The 18051-nt window shown below is 38.2% G+C and overlaps 1 protein-coding gene across 1 annotated transcript; it reads right to left on the bottom strand.

The window, feature by feature from the left end:
* Positions 1–8826: 8826 nt before the first annotated feature.
* On the bottom strand, positions 8827–17624 carry asb12b (ankyrin repeat and SOCS box-containing 12b). The gene is made up of 3 exons (XM_079892352.1): positions 17541–17624; positions 13584–14421; positions 8827–10344 (listed from the first exon to the last, which is right to left on the bottom strand). The coding sequence occupies exons 2-3, from the start codon at positions 14398–14400 to the stop codon at positions 10211–10213; spliced, it is 951 nt and encodes a 316-aa protein (XP_079748478.1). The 5' UTR covers positions 14401–14421; positions 17541–17624; the 3' UTR covers positions 8827–10210.
* Between the last annotated feature and the right edge of the window lie 427 nt (positions 17625–18051).

Genomic DNA, 18051 nt, shown 5'->3' on the forward strand with positions numbered 1-18051 from the left:
GCAAGAGAGTAATCCAGGGAACAGGGCAAGATATCCAAAACCAAGAGACAAGAAAACCAAGAGACAAGAAAACCAAGAGACAAGAAAACCAAGAGACAAGAAAACCAAGAGACAAGAAAACCAAGAGAATGCTCAGAAATGCAGTGTAACACTTAAACAAGACTTCACAGTGAGTGAATGAATGAACATGGTATAAATAGACTGAGACTAACAGGATGATGAGACACAGGTGAATGCAATCAGTGAATGAGGTACAGGTGAATGTGATCAGTGATAAGTGATGATGAGTCCGGGCAGTGAGTTATGGGAAATGTAGTTTGTGAGTGATAATAGTCTTATGTGGAGTGCCCTCTGGTGGCTCTCAAGGGCACTCCAGCTGGTGGCCGTTACACATATAACATTTACCTCAGGAAAGCCATTTAATGACCATAATATAGGCTAGGCTATAGCACATTAGTTGGCTAGAAAAAAAAGAGCTATAGAGAGTATTTTGCTAACTATGTGTACTGTATTACATATTTATTATATTTTTACTCATATCATTAAATAAAGTTGTTATTATAAAAAAAAAAAACGCATTATATTTAATTTGAGTTATTTTGAACCTTAAATAATACTGATAAGGCTCTCTGTATGTTTAACTTACAGCATTAGGTGAGTTTTTTTTTTTCTTGAGAAAAATTAACGCCCATCTTGTGTACCTAATATTTATCCAAATGAGTCAATATTAAATCAAATCACAAGAATTGAATTGAATTGAAATCGTGAAATTTGTTTCAAGCAATAATAAAAAAACGTAGCTTACCAGAAATTGTACCATATAATATAAACATTGCAACATGTTGTCACTAAACCTAATAAAATTCAGTTTAGTTACTAAAATGTTTTGACAATCACAATATTTAAGCCCCAGGATCCGCTTTCATTGAAATGTCACTAGAGGGCACCGGCAAGTGTCACACCGCCGTCACTTCGCAGGCACGCAGTAATGGCGGTAGGCAAGATGGCGGCGCCCATAGAGATCGCGGCGGATTTGTGTATAGCGTTCACCAAAAAAAACTTTGTGTTTGCTTGCAAAGATATAAAGCTAGCGCAAGTTCTGCCAGGGAGACTCAATCATTTACGTCACTAATTGCCTTATCAACTACCCTATAATTTCCTTGCTGTAGCATAAAAGGGCAGCACTTACTCATATCTGAGTCCGCAGATGCTGTTGTTCCAGCCACCACCTTCCTCCCCACCACCACTAAGACGGATCTTCTCCTCCATCCCCCCCATCACGACCACCCAGGTGTCCACTTTCACCATCCCTAACATCACTAGATGGGCTCTTCTCTCCAACCTGAAGTCTTCAAGACGCCCCCCCTTCCATCCACCCCACCACCACCAGAGGGCCCCCTTCATCGCCTCGGGGGGTGAGCGGCGCCCCTGCCTTCATCTTCAGTCAGCAGTCGCTGATTCAATACCCCTGGAATTCGAGTCATGAACGGGGCCTCCGCCAAAGAATTTGATTGCTTGCTGAGCTTATTAATAAATGACTATGCTACAGCATTAATTCTCCCGAGTCTTTCTGGCAGAACTTTTGACTGGTTAATCTCTTATGATTGTGCCAATGTAGTTTAGAAACAGTGATAAAACACTTTGAATTAAATATAATATTTTTGTTTGATTTTTACAGCTGTTTGGGGATTATTTAATGGCGCCAAAATCTCTTTTTTAATTTACAGTAGGCTACTGAAAGGCTTAATTCAGTATGCAGCCTAATGTCTACTTCTAATGTATTACTTTAACAGTTAAGCTAATCAAAAGCAAAATAAAAATATGAGTGTCTGTGTATATAACATGATACAAATGTTGTATTTTTGACCAATTTTAAAGTTTTACTCCAAGCGGGAAGGAAGTCGACCGGAAGTTGAAGTCGGCCGGGTGCCGCCATCTTGAGCGGAACTTCACTTGCGTTAGCAATCCCATTGACTTCCATTCATTTTGGCGTCACTTTGACAGCGAATAACTTTACATCTGAGGCGTTTGAAGACTCCATTTGTCCATTTTTTATTTCTAAAGAAACACGACAATGTATAAAATGCTCCATTACCTTGTAGCTTATGTTATGGCCCCGTAGAAGCAGTTTTTGTAAAAGTAGGCTAACGATTGCGTCATAAACAAGCGACTCTTTGTCACACATTAGAGAGATTACCGTATGGACAGGAGGAGAAGCTCGCTGGCAATCGGGGGGACGTAGAGGCAAAATGACAATATAATTAATCAGAATACCTAGCAAAAGTTGATCCTGCTCCATGCTCATGGACAATTCCTACTCACACTCTCCGTCTCTGCAAGATTCGGAAGGGAATGATTCAGATTTCTCTTGGCACAGCTACTAGAAGACAGACGGGTTGCTCACGTGGTCCGTGTAACGCTTTGCTCGGTTTGAGTCTGCGCGTCAGGAAAGGAAGTGCTAAGAAATCGCTAAAAATGGGCTTCACTTGTCTCAATTGAGTTCCAATGGGGTCGCTGTGTCCATTTCTTTTACTGTCTATGGTTTTACTACATTTTCTTCCTGGAAACCACCTTGAAATCCCCTGTTGGGATCAGGATAATCCGTTTTTTTGTTTGTTTTTTTTTGGATCAAAGTTATCCAAATTCTACTGACAAGTTTTGAACAACACAAACTGAAGCTTTGATCCAGTCCGATAACCAAAATCCGATCATCTTACCTTTGAACAACTGGCCCAATAGCGTCACGTGAATGGATGATATCTAGCTAATGAACAAAAGGCTTGTTTGAGATGAGCAAAATCTGCGCAGAACCGATCACCGGTGATCAGCGCGAGATGCATGCCGGTTAGAAATGTGTCCAAGTGCGGTCCGCCTTGCTCTGATGTCATGCTGACGTATGTCAAAAAACTCTCGCGAGCGCAAGGCGGACGTGTCGGATTCTGCGCTGATCAAAAGCATTGATCTTAGCAACTTAATGCTCATTGGTTTAAACAACCGTGATGTATTGTTCTCTTTTAAAATGTTTGATTTTAAAACTCTAATATCATGTTTTATGTGTATATGTTATGTGTGAATATTCCCAAACTATCTGACAGTGCGATCTCTTTGGGTTATGCAATTCAATTTTTATAAAAAAATTAAATAAATAAAAACACATATGTCTGTATTATAGAAAAAAATATTGATATTTGGAATGGAATTAAATAACAAGTACTTTTGGTGTCTTGTTCATTTTATTTATTTTCATATAAAAGCAACAGAACTTGAATTACATCCAGTGTTTTTAGCAACACTGTGCACGAGCGTGAATCCCGCGATATCCATCTTTGATCTCGCAGGTGTCAGATCCACTACGAGAAGAGAGATCTGTCCGGCTTGCCTGCGTTTTTTTTTTTCACTCCTCTTCTCACTGCAGCCGCCTACTCTGGACTACACTTCGGGCGAGGCAAGGCACATCTCAAACAAGCCTAATGTTAAATACAGTTGTTGTTATAATAAAATAAACGCATTATATGTCTGGGCTGATTAGGTGAGTTTTTTTTTTTTTTTTTTGTCTTGAGAAAAATGAATGCCTATCTTGTGTAGCCTACCTAATATTTATCCAAATGAGTCAGTATTGAATCAAATCACAAGCACTGAACTGAACTGAAATCATAACATTTGTGTCAAGCAATAAAAAAAGTAGCTTATCAGAAATTGTACCATGTAAACAATATAAATTGTTGTTACTAAACTTAATACAATTCTGCTAAGTTACTAAAATGTTCAGATTTTTTTTTTACACCAATTTGATATTTAAAAATAAAATATTTAAAAAGTATATAATTATCTAACATCTGACTAATTCAAAATTAACCTCAAAACATTAAATGCTAAATGGTGGTTATAGGCCTATCTAGCATTACAAAAAAAAAACTTGTCATTTGTAATGATGACCACCGTAAATAAGGGCTCCCCCTCCCTACAAAAGCCAATTTAACCACTGCATTTGAGTACATCTTACATATTGTTTTGAGCTATGTGAAGTGACTGTAACTTTGTAAGAGACAGTATTTTTTCAATATCAGTATTCATTTGTGTTACAGTTTCAGAAATTTGTCTTCAGTAGTCAGTATTCATTTGTGTTACAGTTTCAGAAATTTGTCTTCAGTAGTCAAGTCAAGTCACCTTCAATTATATAGCTCTTTTAACCCTCGTGTTATGTTGGAATTCTGTGCACTCCCCTTATGGTCCTTCTCATATTTAGCACCAAAACTTTGGAACAGTCTTCCTACCATTGTCCGGGAAGCAGACACACTCTGTCAGTTCAAAGCTAGACTAAAAACACATATCTTTGACTTAGCATACACATAACACATTATAGACTTCTATAATTCAATGTTAGGCTGCATAGATCAGGTCATAGATGAGGCCAACTTGGCACAACTTGATGTCTATATCTTTTAGGCCAACTTCTGCAAGTTTCTTCTCAAAAGCCTCAGCTTCCTTCAGGATAACTCATTACTTGATCACTACCCTCAATTTGACTGGAGTTTTGGAAAACCGCAAAATCTTCGGCAGCCACACAGGGCGATACATCGGCCAACTTGCAATTCCTCTTCAAAGTCTCCTTAAATGCAGTCTCCAATGATCCAGAACAACCACTGATACTAACACCAGGGATGCTGCTCATGTAGAAAGTTGGAGCATCTCCAGTACCACCTGGCCAATTTGGGGCAGTCATGGCCTAGTGGTTAGGGAGTTGGACTGGTAACTCAAAGGTTGCTGGTTCGATTCCAGAACTGGTGGAAAATGACTGAGGTGCCCTTGAGCAAGGTAACCCCAAATCGCTCCCCGGGCGCCACACAAAGGCTGCCCGCTGCTCTGGGTGTGTATCCACGTTTGCAGTGTGTGTGTGTTAACTACTCACTACTCTGCTCCTAATGTGTGTGCATTAACTTGGATGGGTTAAATGCAGAGGTCAAATTCCAAGTATGGGTTACCATACTTGGCCGTCACGTGTCACTTTCACTTTCACTTTCACTTTCACTTTTTCACTTTCACTTTCACTTTCACTTTCACTTTCAAATCACAACCTATGCATAGCTCAGTAGCGTTGTGTTCAGTATTTAGCCAATGTCTTCTGGGGAAGATGGAAGAATGAATATTTGAGTGGACTTTAAGGATGTCGCAAGTGGCGCACAGCTAAGCCAAACCTACAGAATGGAGATGTTGTTCTTCTGAAAGATGTGTGGGAGAAAAGAAATGACTGGCCAGTTGGGATCATAACTAAAACCTATCCAAGTGAGGACGGTTAAGTTAGAAAGGTTGATCATGCTCGGACTCGGACCACAGCAAACGTGCCCAGTGTAAAAACGGCTGGTGTTTTTGGTGTGCCATCTTTTGATGTCAGGTGGGGAGTATCCTGGCCTTAGTTATATTATAGTTTACTTTGTTAATAGTGACACCTAGTGGTCACTTTAAGAAATCTATAACTTTTTAGTGATGGGAAGTCTGGTTCTTTTCCGCGAACCGGTTCTTTCAGACAGTTCATTTCAATGAACCGGTTAAAAAAAATGGTTCACCCGTTATTTTATGTCATCACGTAATGACGTCAATTATATCATCCCGACGGATAAAAAAAACTTAAAATAAAGTATTTTGTAATCATAACTTCTGTTAAATAGTAATCATCGTCATCATCTTGGATAAGTTTCTTACATTTACATTTTGCTAATTAACCTGCGAATGTCTTACATGTCTTAAAGATGTACATTGAATAAACTAGTCTTCATCAACTTTTTACAGAAACCAGGATCCAGCTCATAAGTCTAAAAATATAGGTTCACTAGTTCGCCTGCCCATTCAGCCTTAAAAGTTAATAGTAAACTAACTTGGCTTGCTGTCTTTGGAGAAGGCTTGAACCCGAGGTTATTAGAATATTTTGCTGAAGTTGCTATGGGGGAATATAGGGCGGCTCGTGGGATGAATCTCTTGTTGAAGCTAAGAGAAAAAGAAGGGGCTCCTGCGGGGAGTAGGGGAAGAAATCACTGATGCTGAAGTGAAAAGAATGGACTTTTGACATGTGACTTGCTAAATGTAACTCGGGGCACATAATTGTGATGCTAGATTGTTTACTCATCTCAACATTGCTATGTTCTAAGTTAAATAAAGGTGATTTATATGCATCTTACATTTGAGTGTATCTTACATATTGTTTTGAGCTATGTGGAGTGACTGTAACTTTGTAAGAGATAGTATTTTTTCAATTTCATTGTTCATTTGTGTTACAGTTTCACAAATTGGTCTTCAGTAAAGAGAATTTGACCCTGACTTCCATCTACGACCTTTACTGGGCCTTTGTTTAGCTCTCTGCCAAAGCAAAATAAGAAAAACAGCTGAAATAAAATGGAAATAAGTTAAAACATTAGAAAGTTACTGCTTTTAGAAAAGAATTATGGATACAATGCATAAAACATTAGAGATTAGATCATAAACATTCTTATGATTTGTTTGCATTTTGTCAATGACATTCAAAAATAAAGCACATGATGAACTGATAACAGGTTTCAGTAATAAGCCTACATGTACAAAAGCAACTAACCAGCAATTGATTTGTACCTATATGGGAAATAATGGTCACAACTGTGATAACAGAGACCTCTGCTGGCAGTAGGCTACTGAGATGCATTCTTTTTTTTTGTGGATTTTGAACTTAAATTGTGTTTTTGATAATGAAGTTACAGCAGTATTGTTGTCACGAGAAGGTTTATTGAAAGGTTTGGATACTGACAGGCAATTCAGGTAAGACATAACAAAATTAATTAAACACGGGCGATACAGCAGACGATGGAGAACATCTAAGAAAGTATATCTAACAGGTAAGGGTCTAAATACAGAACAGTCTACTAAACAACGACAAGAGCAGAGTAGACTTATGGCACTTTTCCACTGCATGGTACGGTACAGCACGACACGCTTTGGCGCTTTTCCCACTGCAAGGTACGGTATGGCTTGGTAAGGCTCACTTTGTGGCGCTTTTCCACTGCATGGTACGGTACGGTACAGTCGCTTCGGCTCGCTTTAAATGGTACCACCTCTGTTGAGGTTTCAAGCATACCATACCGATGCTAAAATGTGACGTGAAAACACTGCAGATCATTGATTGGTCACACAGAATCGTCACTACCACTGTATTTGCGACACGAGACACCAAACCCGCTAGATTTAAATAGCCATTAACAGCCACCGTCGTAGCACCTGTTTTTAAACTACACTGAACAAAATTATAAACACAACACTTTTGTTTTTGCCCCCATTTTTCATGAGCTGAACCCAAAGATCTAAGACTTTTTCTAAGTAGACAAAAGGCCTATTTCTCTCAAATATTGCTCACAAATCTGTCAAAATCTATGTTAGTGAGCACTTCTCCTTTGCCGTCACACTTACAAAAAAATCTGAAATCGGAATCGGCCAAGAAAATTGCAATCAGTGCATTTCTAGTTCTCATCTATTATGCCTAGTTCAGACTACACAACTTTAAACATTGGCAGGTCGCTGTGCTGTTCAGACTACAGTATGTGACACTACGTAAATTATCCAACGACTCCATCCGGGCCCAAAACCACGTTTTATCTCGAAAACACATGCAAGAAGTGAAATGATGCGAAACAACGCGCAAAACATGAGTCGTTAATTGGAAAATGGATGTTGGGAAGAAATTAGCCCTACAAGCTGTTTGCACGATAATCTGTCCTGAAAAACCCAGAAAAAAATAAAAAAATAAAACAAAGAATATGTGTTAAAGAATATATCAGCACACATGGGCAGCAGGGATTGTCTGTGATACAGAGAGAGTTGGAGGTGAGTAAAACATGTTTATAATGAAAAAGTTGCTACTGCTGTTTTTCTTCCGTTTACCTCAACCTATGCCTTACTCTCTCATTGGCTGTAGCTCGTCACGACACTTGACACCACATGATGCCGAGTCGGCCAACAACTCCGGATATTTATTATGCTAGATATTTGTCTGGCGTTTGTGAGGTGTTGGCGAGGCGTTAGCGAGCCTCTTTGATGCGTTGTTGAGTAGTTCACACATACAGTAAATATTGGCGAATGCTGATCTCCCGCTGATTTGCCCCTGATCACAGCTCAACCTGTCTGCAAGCACATTGACTTCCATCCATTGACTAAAATCCTGTATTGTGGTCTTGGCAGTTTGTTTTTTTGTTTTTTGTTGTGCATAGAGAAATTTATTTGGTCTCATGGTTTATTTATGGATTTATTTATGGTCTTCTTATCAGATAAACAAAAAATGATCCTCCTTTATTGAGCGCATTTATTTTTATTAATTTTAAGATTTTATGCATCTTGATGTTTGGTGTACATCCCAAAATATGAATAAAAATACATAAATGGAAACATAGCTATGATACACATCACCAAATAGCAAATAGGTTATCACTAAGCCATATTGCTATAACAAAACCTTACAGTCATGTCAAATGATCCTCCATAACACTAAAATATGTAAATCCAACTACCCACAAAGTACACTCAAAGCGATATATAGGCTTTTTGCAAATCTCAACTGCTTCATTGTTTATATTATCACTATGTTTAAACTATCCTAGCGCCAAACTGTTCACTGTGGAGGTAATATAAATATTAATATCATGAATTTCTATAAATCTACTTTAAAACAACACGTAATGTGGAAAACACTATACAAATAAAATGGACTTGACTAGCATGACAATAGTTTATATGTCCGGTTGTAACAAACAAAATACAAATCAAATGTGGTAAATGGTTGTTATAGAACAAAATGAATGACAAATAGTTTCTGAAGTGAGGCATGACATAATTTATTATGCAAAAAAGGCAACTTGAAGATATTCTAGAGGCAGAAATAAAATAAAATACAATTATTAACTTTTTCATATAAAATAATGTCATTTTTTAATAATATAAAATAAAGTAATTTTTGAGTTGACGACAAACACACCACAAACACAGCTATACAGCATACTTCAAAACATAATGATAATTAATAATTTCTGAACATTGACTCTCAGTCTTGATTCACCCTTTTCAAATGGTTTCTCAATAGAATTCATAAAAGTATAGAATAGAATAGCGTAGCTCTAATAGGGGCACATTGTAACGCAGTGTTACAACGTTCCCCACCTGCGCAACTGGGATTTAAACCCGGCTGTCTTCTGCTGGTGAGATCATTAAGCTATCTCAACTGTAAAATAACAGATATATGATTAAAATAATATCAGATTTCTCTAATTTTAAATAAACACACACACACAAAAAAAAAGAGAGATATGAAAAAGCAACTTAAGAAATGTACTTTTGCTATGTTCCGTGATATCTTTCAAAGAATTTTTTTTTCTAGAATTTTTTCTCTATATAGTGTTGATGTGGAAACTAGTAAATACACTTTTGTTTCAAAAAGTTTTGCATTTAAAGCTAGCGTGTGGAAAGTTTTAAACCATGTGTGTTACCTAACCCAGCGTTAGGTTGTACCCCGCTCATCCCTGCAATATAACTGATACTTCATAAATAGCTTTTAGTCTTACTTGTTGGATTTTTTCCTGATCTACTTAAGTCCTTATACTTGGGTGCAGAGTAGACCAGGACTGTCAATTCTGTCAAACTCCGCTCCTGGAGAGCCACAGTCCTGCAGCAGAGTTCAGAAGCAGCTGCATTAAAGGGATAGTTCACCCAAAATTCATACAGGGATTCATACAGGTTTGGAACAACTTTGGGGTGAGTAAATTATGACAGAATTAAAAATTTTGGGACCATAAATAACAAACCTCCCACCAGCCAGAATTAAGAAGTTTACATGCCTTGGCTATCTGATTCATCCATGGAACAGAAACCATCTTGTCCAGGGTCACCACAAGAACCATTAGAGGGCAGAAAATCTTTCACATGAATTGATGCTACATTCCATCAACAAAACAAGAACCTAACCTACTGTATGAAAAAACTAATTTGAACTCTTTTCGTTTGTTGCATTAACCAGATATTCATAAATTATTTATTAAAAATAATAAAGACACGAGCTCCTGTATAAACCGTTATATAATATTTAGATTTCTTAATACAGAAATTATTACACATATAAAATATCACAACATTATACAAAAAGGGAAAATAATATTAGTCAAATTTTAAGTTGTGTATTCCACATTAGAAGGGAAATGTAGGGAAATCAGGATACATGATTCAAATAGTCCTTCAGTATTTTTGGAATGTCCAGACAATCTATGGAGCACATTTTGTTTTCCGTGGGAAGAAACTTCCATAAAGCAAGTCGCGCCTGAGACATCAGTGGTTTTGGACAAACTGTATAGAGAGAGGATTTGGTGTTACAATCACATAGGAATGAATGACAAAATAAAAGCTGAGCACACGCACGCACACACACAAACACAATATTTGAGGCTGTATTAGTGAGCACCTCTCATAGAATCAGTGGTTTTCATTCTTAGCTACTACATGCTAATTTCTACATCACTGGTTTTCAACTCCGTCCAAGGGATCCACCGCTCACCTCAATTTTTACTGTATTCTCTCTTATATGACACACTGGCCCTGTCCCAAATGGCACACTTCATATGTACTTTCGGTCTAACAATGGCCGCCGCGTGCGAGTGCCATGAGACCGTAGGGTGTCCCATTTGATCCTTTTAGGTCTAAGAAGGGTGCTCGCGAGCGCCCCCGTCACTGCCGATATGCGCCCTCGATGTGCACTTTTGCCGAGCCCGCACTTCTTCCCGACTTCTTCCCAACAGTCAAATTTAACCAAAGCGGTTTTACAGAGATACAAGTATAGTTTAAAGTAACAGAGATTGTTTTGGCCTTATAGCAGTTCTAGAATAAAGTTATTTTCCAGCTAAAGTTAATTTGATTGATTCACTTCCGTCGCAACGATCATTTGTTATTAACTTAGGGGCCGCTAACACAACACCGTTTTAACAGGAAACTCTACACAGACTTTAAACGCGAAACCTGTTTGAATATATGTGCGCAGGTTTGTAATTCCCTACAAACCAAGCCTTAAAAAACTACTTGTCTGGCCTTAACAGTTTTGATACAGAATTTTATCACTTCGGGGTAGATACGCGAACTGAATTTTCCTGACAACGCTTTATCTGTAGAGTGGTAAAGGGATCCTCCATAAGGAGAAACTAGTTGGCACTTTAGCACCCCGCTATGACATCGGGTCCAGGCGCAGGTCCTTCATCAGATCTGGATACAGCCTGGATCCGGCAGGCTCCGGGAAAACCTCGGGATAAGCAACAACACTAAAATTAGCGTAGATGCCATTCTTCTTATGATGTAACAAGTACATCAGGATTTATGGGAAGTGTTCCTGGTTCCGGCTGACCTAATCTATGCAGCCTAACATTGAATTATAGAAGTCTATAATATGTTATGTGTATGCTAGGTCAAAGAGATGTGTTTTTAGTCTAGCTTTGAACTGACAGAGTGTGTCTGCTTCCCGGGAAATGGTAGGAAGACTGTTCCAAAGTTTTGGTGCTAAATAGGAAAAGGATCTACCGCCAGCAGTCGATTTTGATATTCTAGGTATTATCAACTGGCTGGAATTTTGAGATCGCAATAGACGTGAAGGACTATAATGCGTTAAGAGCTCGCTCAAGTACTGCGGAGCTAAACCATTTAATGCTTTGTAAGTAATCAGCAGTATTTAAAAATTTATACAGAACTGGGCTAATATGGTCATACTTCCTGGTTCTGGTAAGAACCCGAGCTGCTGCGTTTTGGACCAGCTGTAATTTGTTTATTTGACAGTATTGCCTAAGGCCACTGCCCAAGCTATAAGCCTCAAAGAGGCCTCCGATACAATGAAGACCTACCAAGGCTGCTCAAAGGCTTTGGAACCAACAACTTCTGTGGAAGGGGTTCCTTTAAGGGAATATGACCAGGGGGTCCAAAGGAGTCCCGTTCAGTCACTTTCTGAGGGGGACATGAAGTCAACCCCACATGGCACCAGGGAGGCTGACCTGGTCTAATTTAATGACCTAGTCTTGCCAACAACCTGTCTGTTTCTTAAACAGAGTCTCTAACATATTTTGCCTCACCTGTGGAGGCATCCGATAGAGAGGGCTGCTGATAGTGGCAGTGATCGCTCACAGACGGGATCATAGAGACGGGCATGGAGAGTAGAACTCAGCATAGCACTTTCTAACCCTAGCTAATCTGTTTCCAATTTCCTAGTTACTAAGCCTAAGCCATAAATCGAGGTGGCCCCGTGAGGGCCGACACACGAATATAAAGTGACTGACGTTCAGAGCTATAATCTCAACGACTTTCTAAAGTGAGAGGAGAACTGCTGCACTAGTATAATGTGGCTATCAAGGTGGCCCGAAGAGGGCCAATGCTTGACCAATGCTTGGTAGTTATAACTGAAGCTTGACAGAGCAGTGGCCTCAGTAGAATAATTCCCGATAGGGAGGAAGCCATCTCACACAAAAAAAAATTATATTTGGTGCTCGGATGAACGGTGGCCTCACTAGAGAATTTTCCATACAGCCAACCTGTTCACTACTACAGATTGGCACTACCCGTTATATAAGCCTGACGACTCTAACATAAGAGGAGGCCTATGGGAAGGGTATGCATAGCTTACCTATATACCTTTTTGTTACCTTTATACCTATATACTCTGCCTCAGCGTGAGTGGGACCTGAATCGCCTGGTACAGTTGTCTGTCCCTCTTCCCTCAAGAATAGAGCAGACGAGAGTGGAGTTTTCTCAAGGGAAAAAGCTCACAGTGGCACAAGCAGATCCCTCAGGAACTGATTGTGCATGCTCTGAGCCCAAACAATAAACACACAAGTTGTGTGTCATAACGTATCAATATCTTAGACACGGATGCACACACCTTTTTGAAGTTTTCAGGTTGAAGCGTACAAACAAAACAGTCCCTGAAGATGAAAAAGTTGTTGACGTTCTCCTGGCTCCCCTTATATACTTCCGGGTCACACTAGTGATGATGTCATAGGCTGTCACCAGCCAATAGGATTGCCATGATTAGATAAGCGTTCTGACGCAGTGCGAGTTCCCTTTCGAAAGGGAGCTGTTTAGAACAGAGAGGAAGGACGTATGTGTTGCTGTTATCTCACATTCACCACTATGGAAGTTTACCTTATTAGTGTTTAACTTCCGCATTACAAATGAAATATGTGAAGAGATACATTATTTATACGTATATACACGTATGTCATAATGTGACAGGAAGCTCGAGCTCCAGACTGCCGTGAACATGTTCAGGACCATTTGCCAAGGCTGTGTATTACTAGTAATAATGTTGTAAATAATGTTCAGTTTATTGAACAGACCAATCATTTCTCTTCTTAAGATCTCGATGTATCATCAGGAACCACAGGTATTAATTTTGATTTACATTTTGTGATTCACCAAGGACCATGGTTTCAGCTAAAAATATTATTTACTGTTCTACTGAAGAACTCAACAACATCTTGGATAAATTAACAGCAAATTTTTATTTTTTAAGTGAACTAGTGTAGATATCACAGATGAATGTTTTACAGACTTACCTCTCTCTTTCAGCAGAAGCATTACTGCTTCATTTTGTCTGGTTGTTTTGTCAACAATTAAAGTGGGTAGAAAGACATTTGCTCCAAAGTCTATGAGCAGCTGAATGTATTCTAGCCCACAGCCGTATCTCAGACACATCTCCAGGACAGTTTTAGGCTGTTTGATCCTGGTCAGCATCTTTTCCTCAGTGCAGTTGTAGTCTGGGTTCGCTCCATGCTGCAGTAACAGTTTGAAGCAATCCAGATGGCCATAAACAGCTGAAATGTAGAGTGGTCCTCGGCATGTCGTGGCGTTCGAGGCCCAGTCGGGCATTTTGGCCTTGACGTCTACGTCAGCTCCGTGTCGCAGAAGCTCCCTCAGGATGTCCACGTCACCCTCTCGGGCCGCAGTGAGCACCGGGGAGCAGTTGTTATACAGGCTACCATTAGGGTTTGCACCAGCTTCTAATAAAGCAACAACACAGTCTAGGTGTTTGGCAGCGACGGCCGTGAAAAGTGGAGTCTGAGCTTTGACATCTAGGCTGTCCACCTCTGCCCCGTGAGCCAGGAGGACCTCGAGACAGTGCAGGTGACCCTGAGCCGCAGCAGTGCGCAGTGGAGTAACCGGGATGCCCCAGCCACTGCGATGGTTGATGCATTTCCTGTACTTATCCTGAGACAGGAGATCAGTAAGGAGTTTGTCGTCATCTTTATAGACAGCTTGATTAAGTTCCTGGCAACAGTTTGTGTCTTCTTCCTCATCCTCTTTGGGTTGAAGAAGAGAAAAGATCTTAGAGATGTCCATCAAACTCATGCTGGTGGACTTATCCAAAAGCATTCTTCAGCAAACTGATCAAGACTCCATTCGACAACAGGAAAGAAAGAATTAAAATTACTCTCAAGCTCTACAACATAAAAAAAGATCAAAATAGTTACATTTAAAGCAAAGCACACTCAAAATCATGCTTTTGTTTCCAAGCCCACACTTAATAGCCTTGCTGATATTCATAGCTTGAGAGCTTTCATAAACAAAGTTAATATAGAGTAACTGTCTTTTTGACACAATATTTAATTGTCTGTTTTTGCTTTAGTTCCAAACGAAACAGGATCAACCCTTGCATGTCTCTGAGCAGCAAAGTATTGGTGTTTTGTTACTGAGTCAGTGTTTTTGAGCAAATCGGTTTAGTTTAGATTCTGTGGGGAAAATAATCAGTCTTCTACAGTCATTTGGACTTCTGATTGCGGAAAAAGCTAATTTTATATCGCATTCAAGTTTGTTGAACTTAAAATATCCCTCCACTAATGCAGAGACTGATAGTCTATCATCTGGAGTATGCAAAACACAGATAAGCGAAGTGATAGCAACAGTTAAAAGTCCTAATGCTGTTGGGTTTAATATCAGCAACTGAGTAGTAAAATTTGGTATTTGTGTATACTATTGGGTATATTAGGGTTTGCCCCTACTCGTACAATTCCTCTTGAGGATAAGGATGCTTTTGTTAGAACTGTCCTCATGCCTGGTACAGCACTCAATTTTAATGTGCTAAACTAGATACTGCATGGGTAAACTTATAAAATATGAAACATTTGATATATTTCTTTATTATTTATATTTCTTTATTTATTATATATGTTTATTTTACTCTGATCATTTTTAAATATTTGTAATGTATGCTTATGCTTATATATCAATCCCGGAATTTACAATGCAATTAATCATCCACATATCTGCTAATGCATCCTTTTTACATATTATGACACATAACAGTGAACATTATTATTTATTTTAGTGCTGCTGCATTAATGTTTGTACTGTTTACCATTATAATATACTGTTCTATCTGTTTTATGAACAGTGTTTACAATTATGTACGTACCTTTAATACTGATGTTGTTTTTAAAGTACTATACTGTGATTGAACTACTCTTTATACTGTGTATTGTTTAAATTATGTTTATATTGTTTATTTTATTTTACTAGTTATTTATTTTTACTTATTGTTTTATGCATCTTTTTTTTTTAGAGCTGCTAACTCCATTTCGTTGAAGTGTACTACTGTGTGCATACAATGACAATAAAGATGCTTATCTCATCTTATATCAGGTCAGTATTATTATTATTATTATTATTATTTTTGTGTGGAATTTATGCTTTTAATCATTTTCACACTGGGTGCAGAAACACATTGGCTGTCTCCGGAAACTGAAAAACGCTGCCTCCGCAGGCAGGATACGGAAATAGGATGTCTCCTTCAAGATACCTTCATCTGATAGATTTTTGATATCCCACAATCCTGTGCGTGCCATTCTCTGACTGTTGAGCTTTAAAAATAAAGATGGCGTCTGAAATTTGAGGTTGGTGGTCAGTTTGTGTGTAAAGTGTACATTTTGACCATCTTTTCCCACTTATGATGACATTTCTAGCGAGAAGTTAGTATTGCAGTTATTTAAATAATTCATTTGTTGTCACCAAAGCTCTTTCTGTTTTGTTATCGATCATTAAATCGTTACGCTGCCTCAGAAGTCTGTCTGAAATCAGTTTTGTGAGGTATCTTCATGCATAAACTTTGCCTGTTAAGTCATTGCCAGGGAGGCAACAAGTTAGTTCCTGGCAGCTGCCTAGGTTTTTGGATAAAGCCTTTGTCGCACCATCAGAGCAGTCATAATGGGAGCACATATTATAACACAGTGTTACAGCTGATCACACTGGATATTTGCCTGATTTTCTCAGCTTCCTAACATATTTGCATGTCCCAAAAGGTGAATGGAAAATGTATATTTAGAAAACAGACACAGTTGATGATCAGAAAAGAATTCACAATCAATCTATTCACAATAAAAGAGGAAGTAAATTTAAAACATAACGTCGCCATTCAATTTTTTTTGCAGGTATTGTGGACTATGGGCTAATGTGAATGTCAGCACAGATTATGAAAATTACTGTCAATGACAGTTTTACATCATTCTGTCTGTACTCGGTAACAACTGAGTTTACTCAGTCTACCCTTTATACTTAATGAACATGCACAGCTACTGTTTATAAATAGTCCAGTACAAGCCTATGCTGTTGTAAATATCTCAAAAAACGAAAACAAAATATTTTCATGTGTGGGGGATTGGATTTAAGTAACACAATTTGTACTATTTTGTTTTGATGTGGAAAATTGCCATTAAATTGCAATTTATAGCCTAATAACAATTATTAAGCAGTTGATACATATTTTAAATTATATTATATTATATTATATTAATTAAATATTGTTTGCCAAAAGATAATGTAATTTACTAAAATAACATTATTTAAAACACGTGGAAATTTGCCCTGATCTGACCTTAATGAAAATATTCTTGTTCTGAAAACAGCTCAATTAAAATCTATCTTTCAGTTTAGATCTACCTTCATTTTACAGTTAAATATTGTCTGTCAATATGATTTTGATGTTAATTTGTTAATAAAAATATTTTGTTGATTATAGTTATGATAGAGACAGGATGGGTTTTCATTTGGTGCATTGAACTGGCAAAACATATCCTAATTTAAGACTAGCTGTAGGAAATCATTGCTAGAGAAAACAAAATTAGTGTAACTGGACATTTGACTCAAAACCAAATATTAAGTGAGATATTGCCCTCTGACAACTTTCCACTGTGATAACCAGCTCTGGTGCCCATTATATTTAGCATATGTTTGAGTTGTAGTCACAGTCTACCAAATGGCACCCATGAACAGAAATCTCCAAATTAAACATTTATTCCAATATAAGTCACTGCTGCTGTAACTACTTCAAAAACAAACTATGCTTATGTATTTATTTTTTTTAAGTCAAGTCACAAATGCCATCGTTAACAACAGTTCATTTCAGCAACAATAGTGTCAATCCACCAAGAGAAGTTTGGAGGTACTTTAAATGACACTTAATGCAGGTTATTAAATGCTTCTGCTAATAAAGTACAATTTCTTGTATAATTGTAGCTTACCTGTAGATTGTGTAGTATCCACAGAGAGAAACACATGTAAGCTTTTTAGCACTGAGGGTCAGTGTGACACAAACAGATCTGAGCAGCCACAGGGGCTAAGTTTAGGCCACAAATGGATCGGACCAAACCTCCATTCTTGGAGGGCCAGAGGATGGAGTTATAATTAGAAAGGTGATAGACCTGTGACAGTCACAGACAGCTCAAGCTGTTAGTGTAAGTTTGGAATGTCACTGGAATGTGGTCTATAAATGGATAATAACCATTGATAACATTTGCAAAACAGCAATGTTGTGTTGAAACTATTAAGGCTGTAGTAGTTTATGTTATAATTGTGTTATAGGAGTCATCTGGTACTTTTGTCTTGATAACTGTCATTGAGTTGCAGCTGTCAGGGGCTATAGATGACGTCAGCTGCTGATATACCTAAGTCCCTGAGAGACAAATGTTCTGAAGTTTTCTTACTGTTTTGGAGTTAAGATTTCTACTGCTAAACAGACTATAAATAACTAAA

Source organism: Squalius cephalus (assembly GCF_949319135.1).
Source record: "Squalius cephalus genome assembly, chromosome: 14".
Lineage (NCBI taxonomy): Eukaryota > Metazoa > Chordata > Actinopteri > Cypriniformes > Leuciscidae > Squalius > Squalius cephalus.

Bases quoted from the DNA above. Each gene is read 5' to 3' on its own strand.
- asb12b (XM_079892352.1), bottom strand. From the start codon at position 14,400: ATGCTTTTGGATAAGTCCACCAGCATGAGTTTGATGGACATCTCTAAG. The intron at 10,345-13,583 runs GTAAGTCTGTAA...CTCTCTATACAG, and splicing joins GCTTCTGCTGAAAGAGAGAG to TTTGTCCAAAACCACTGATG.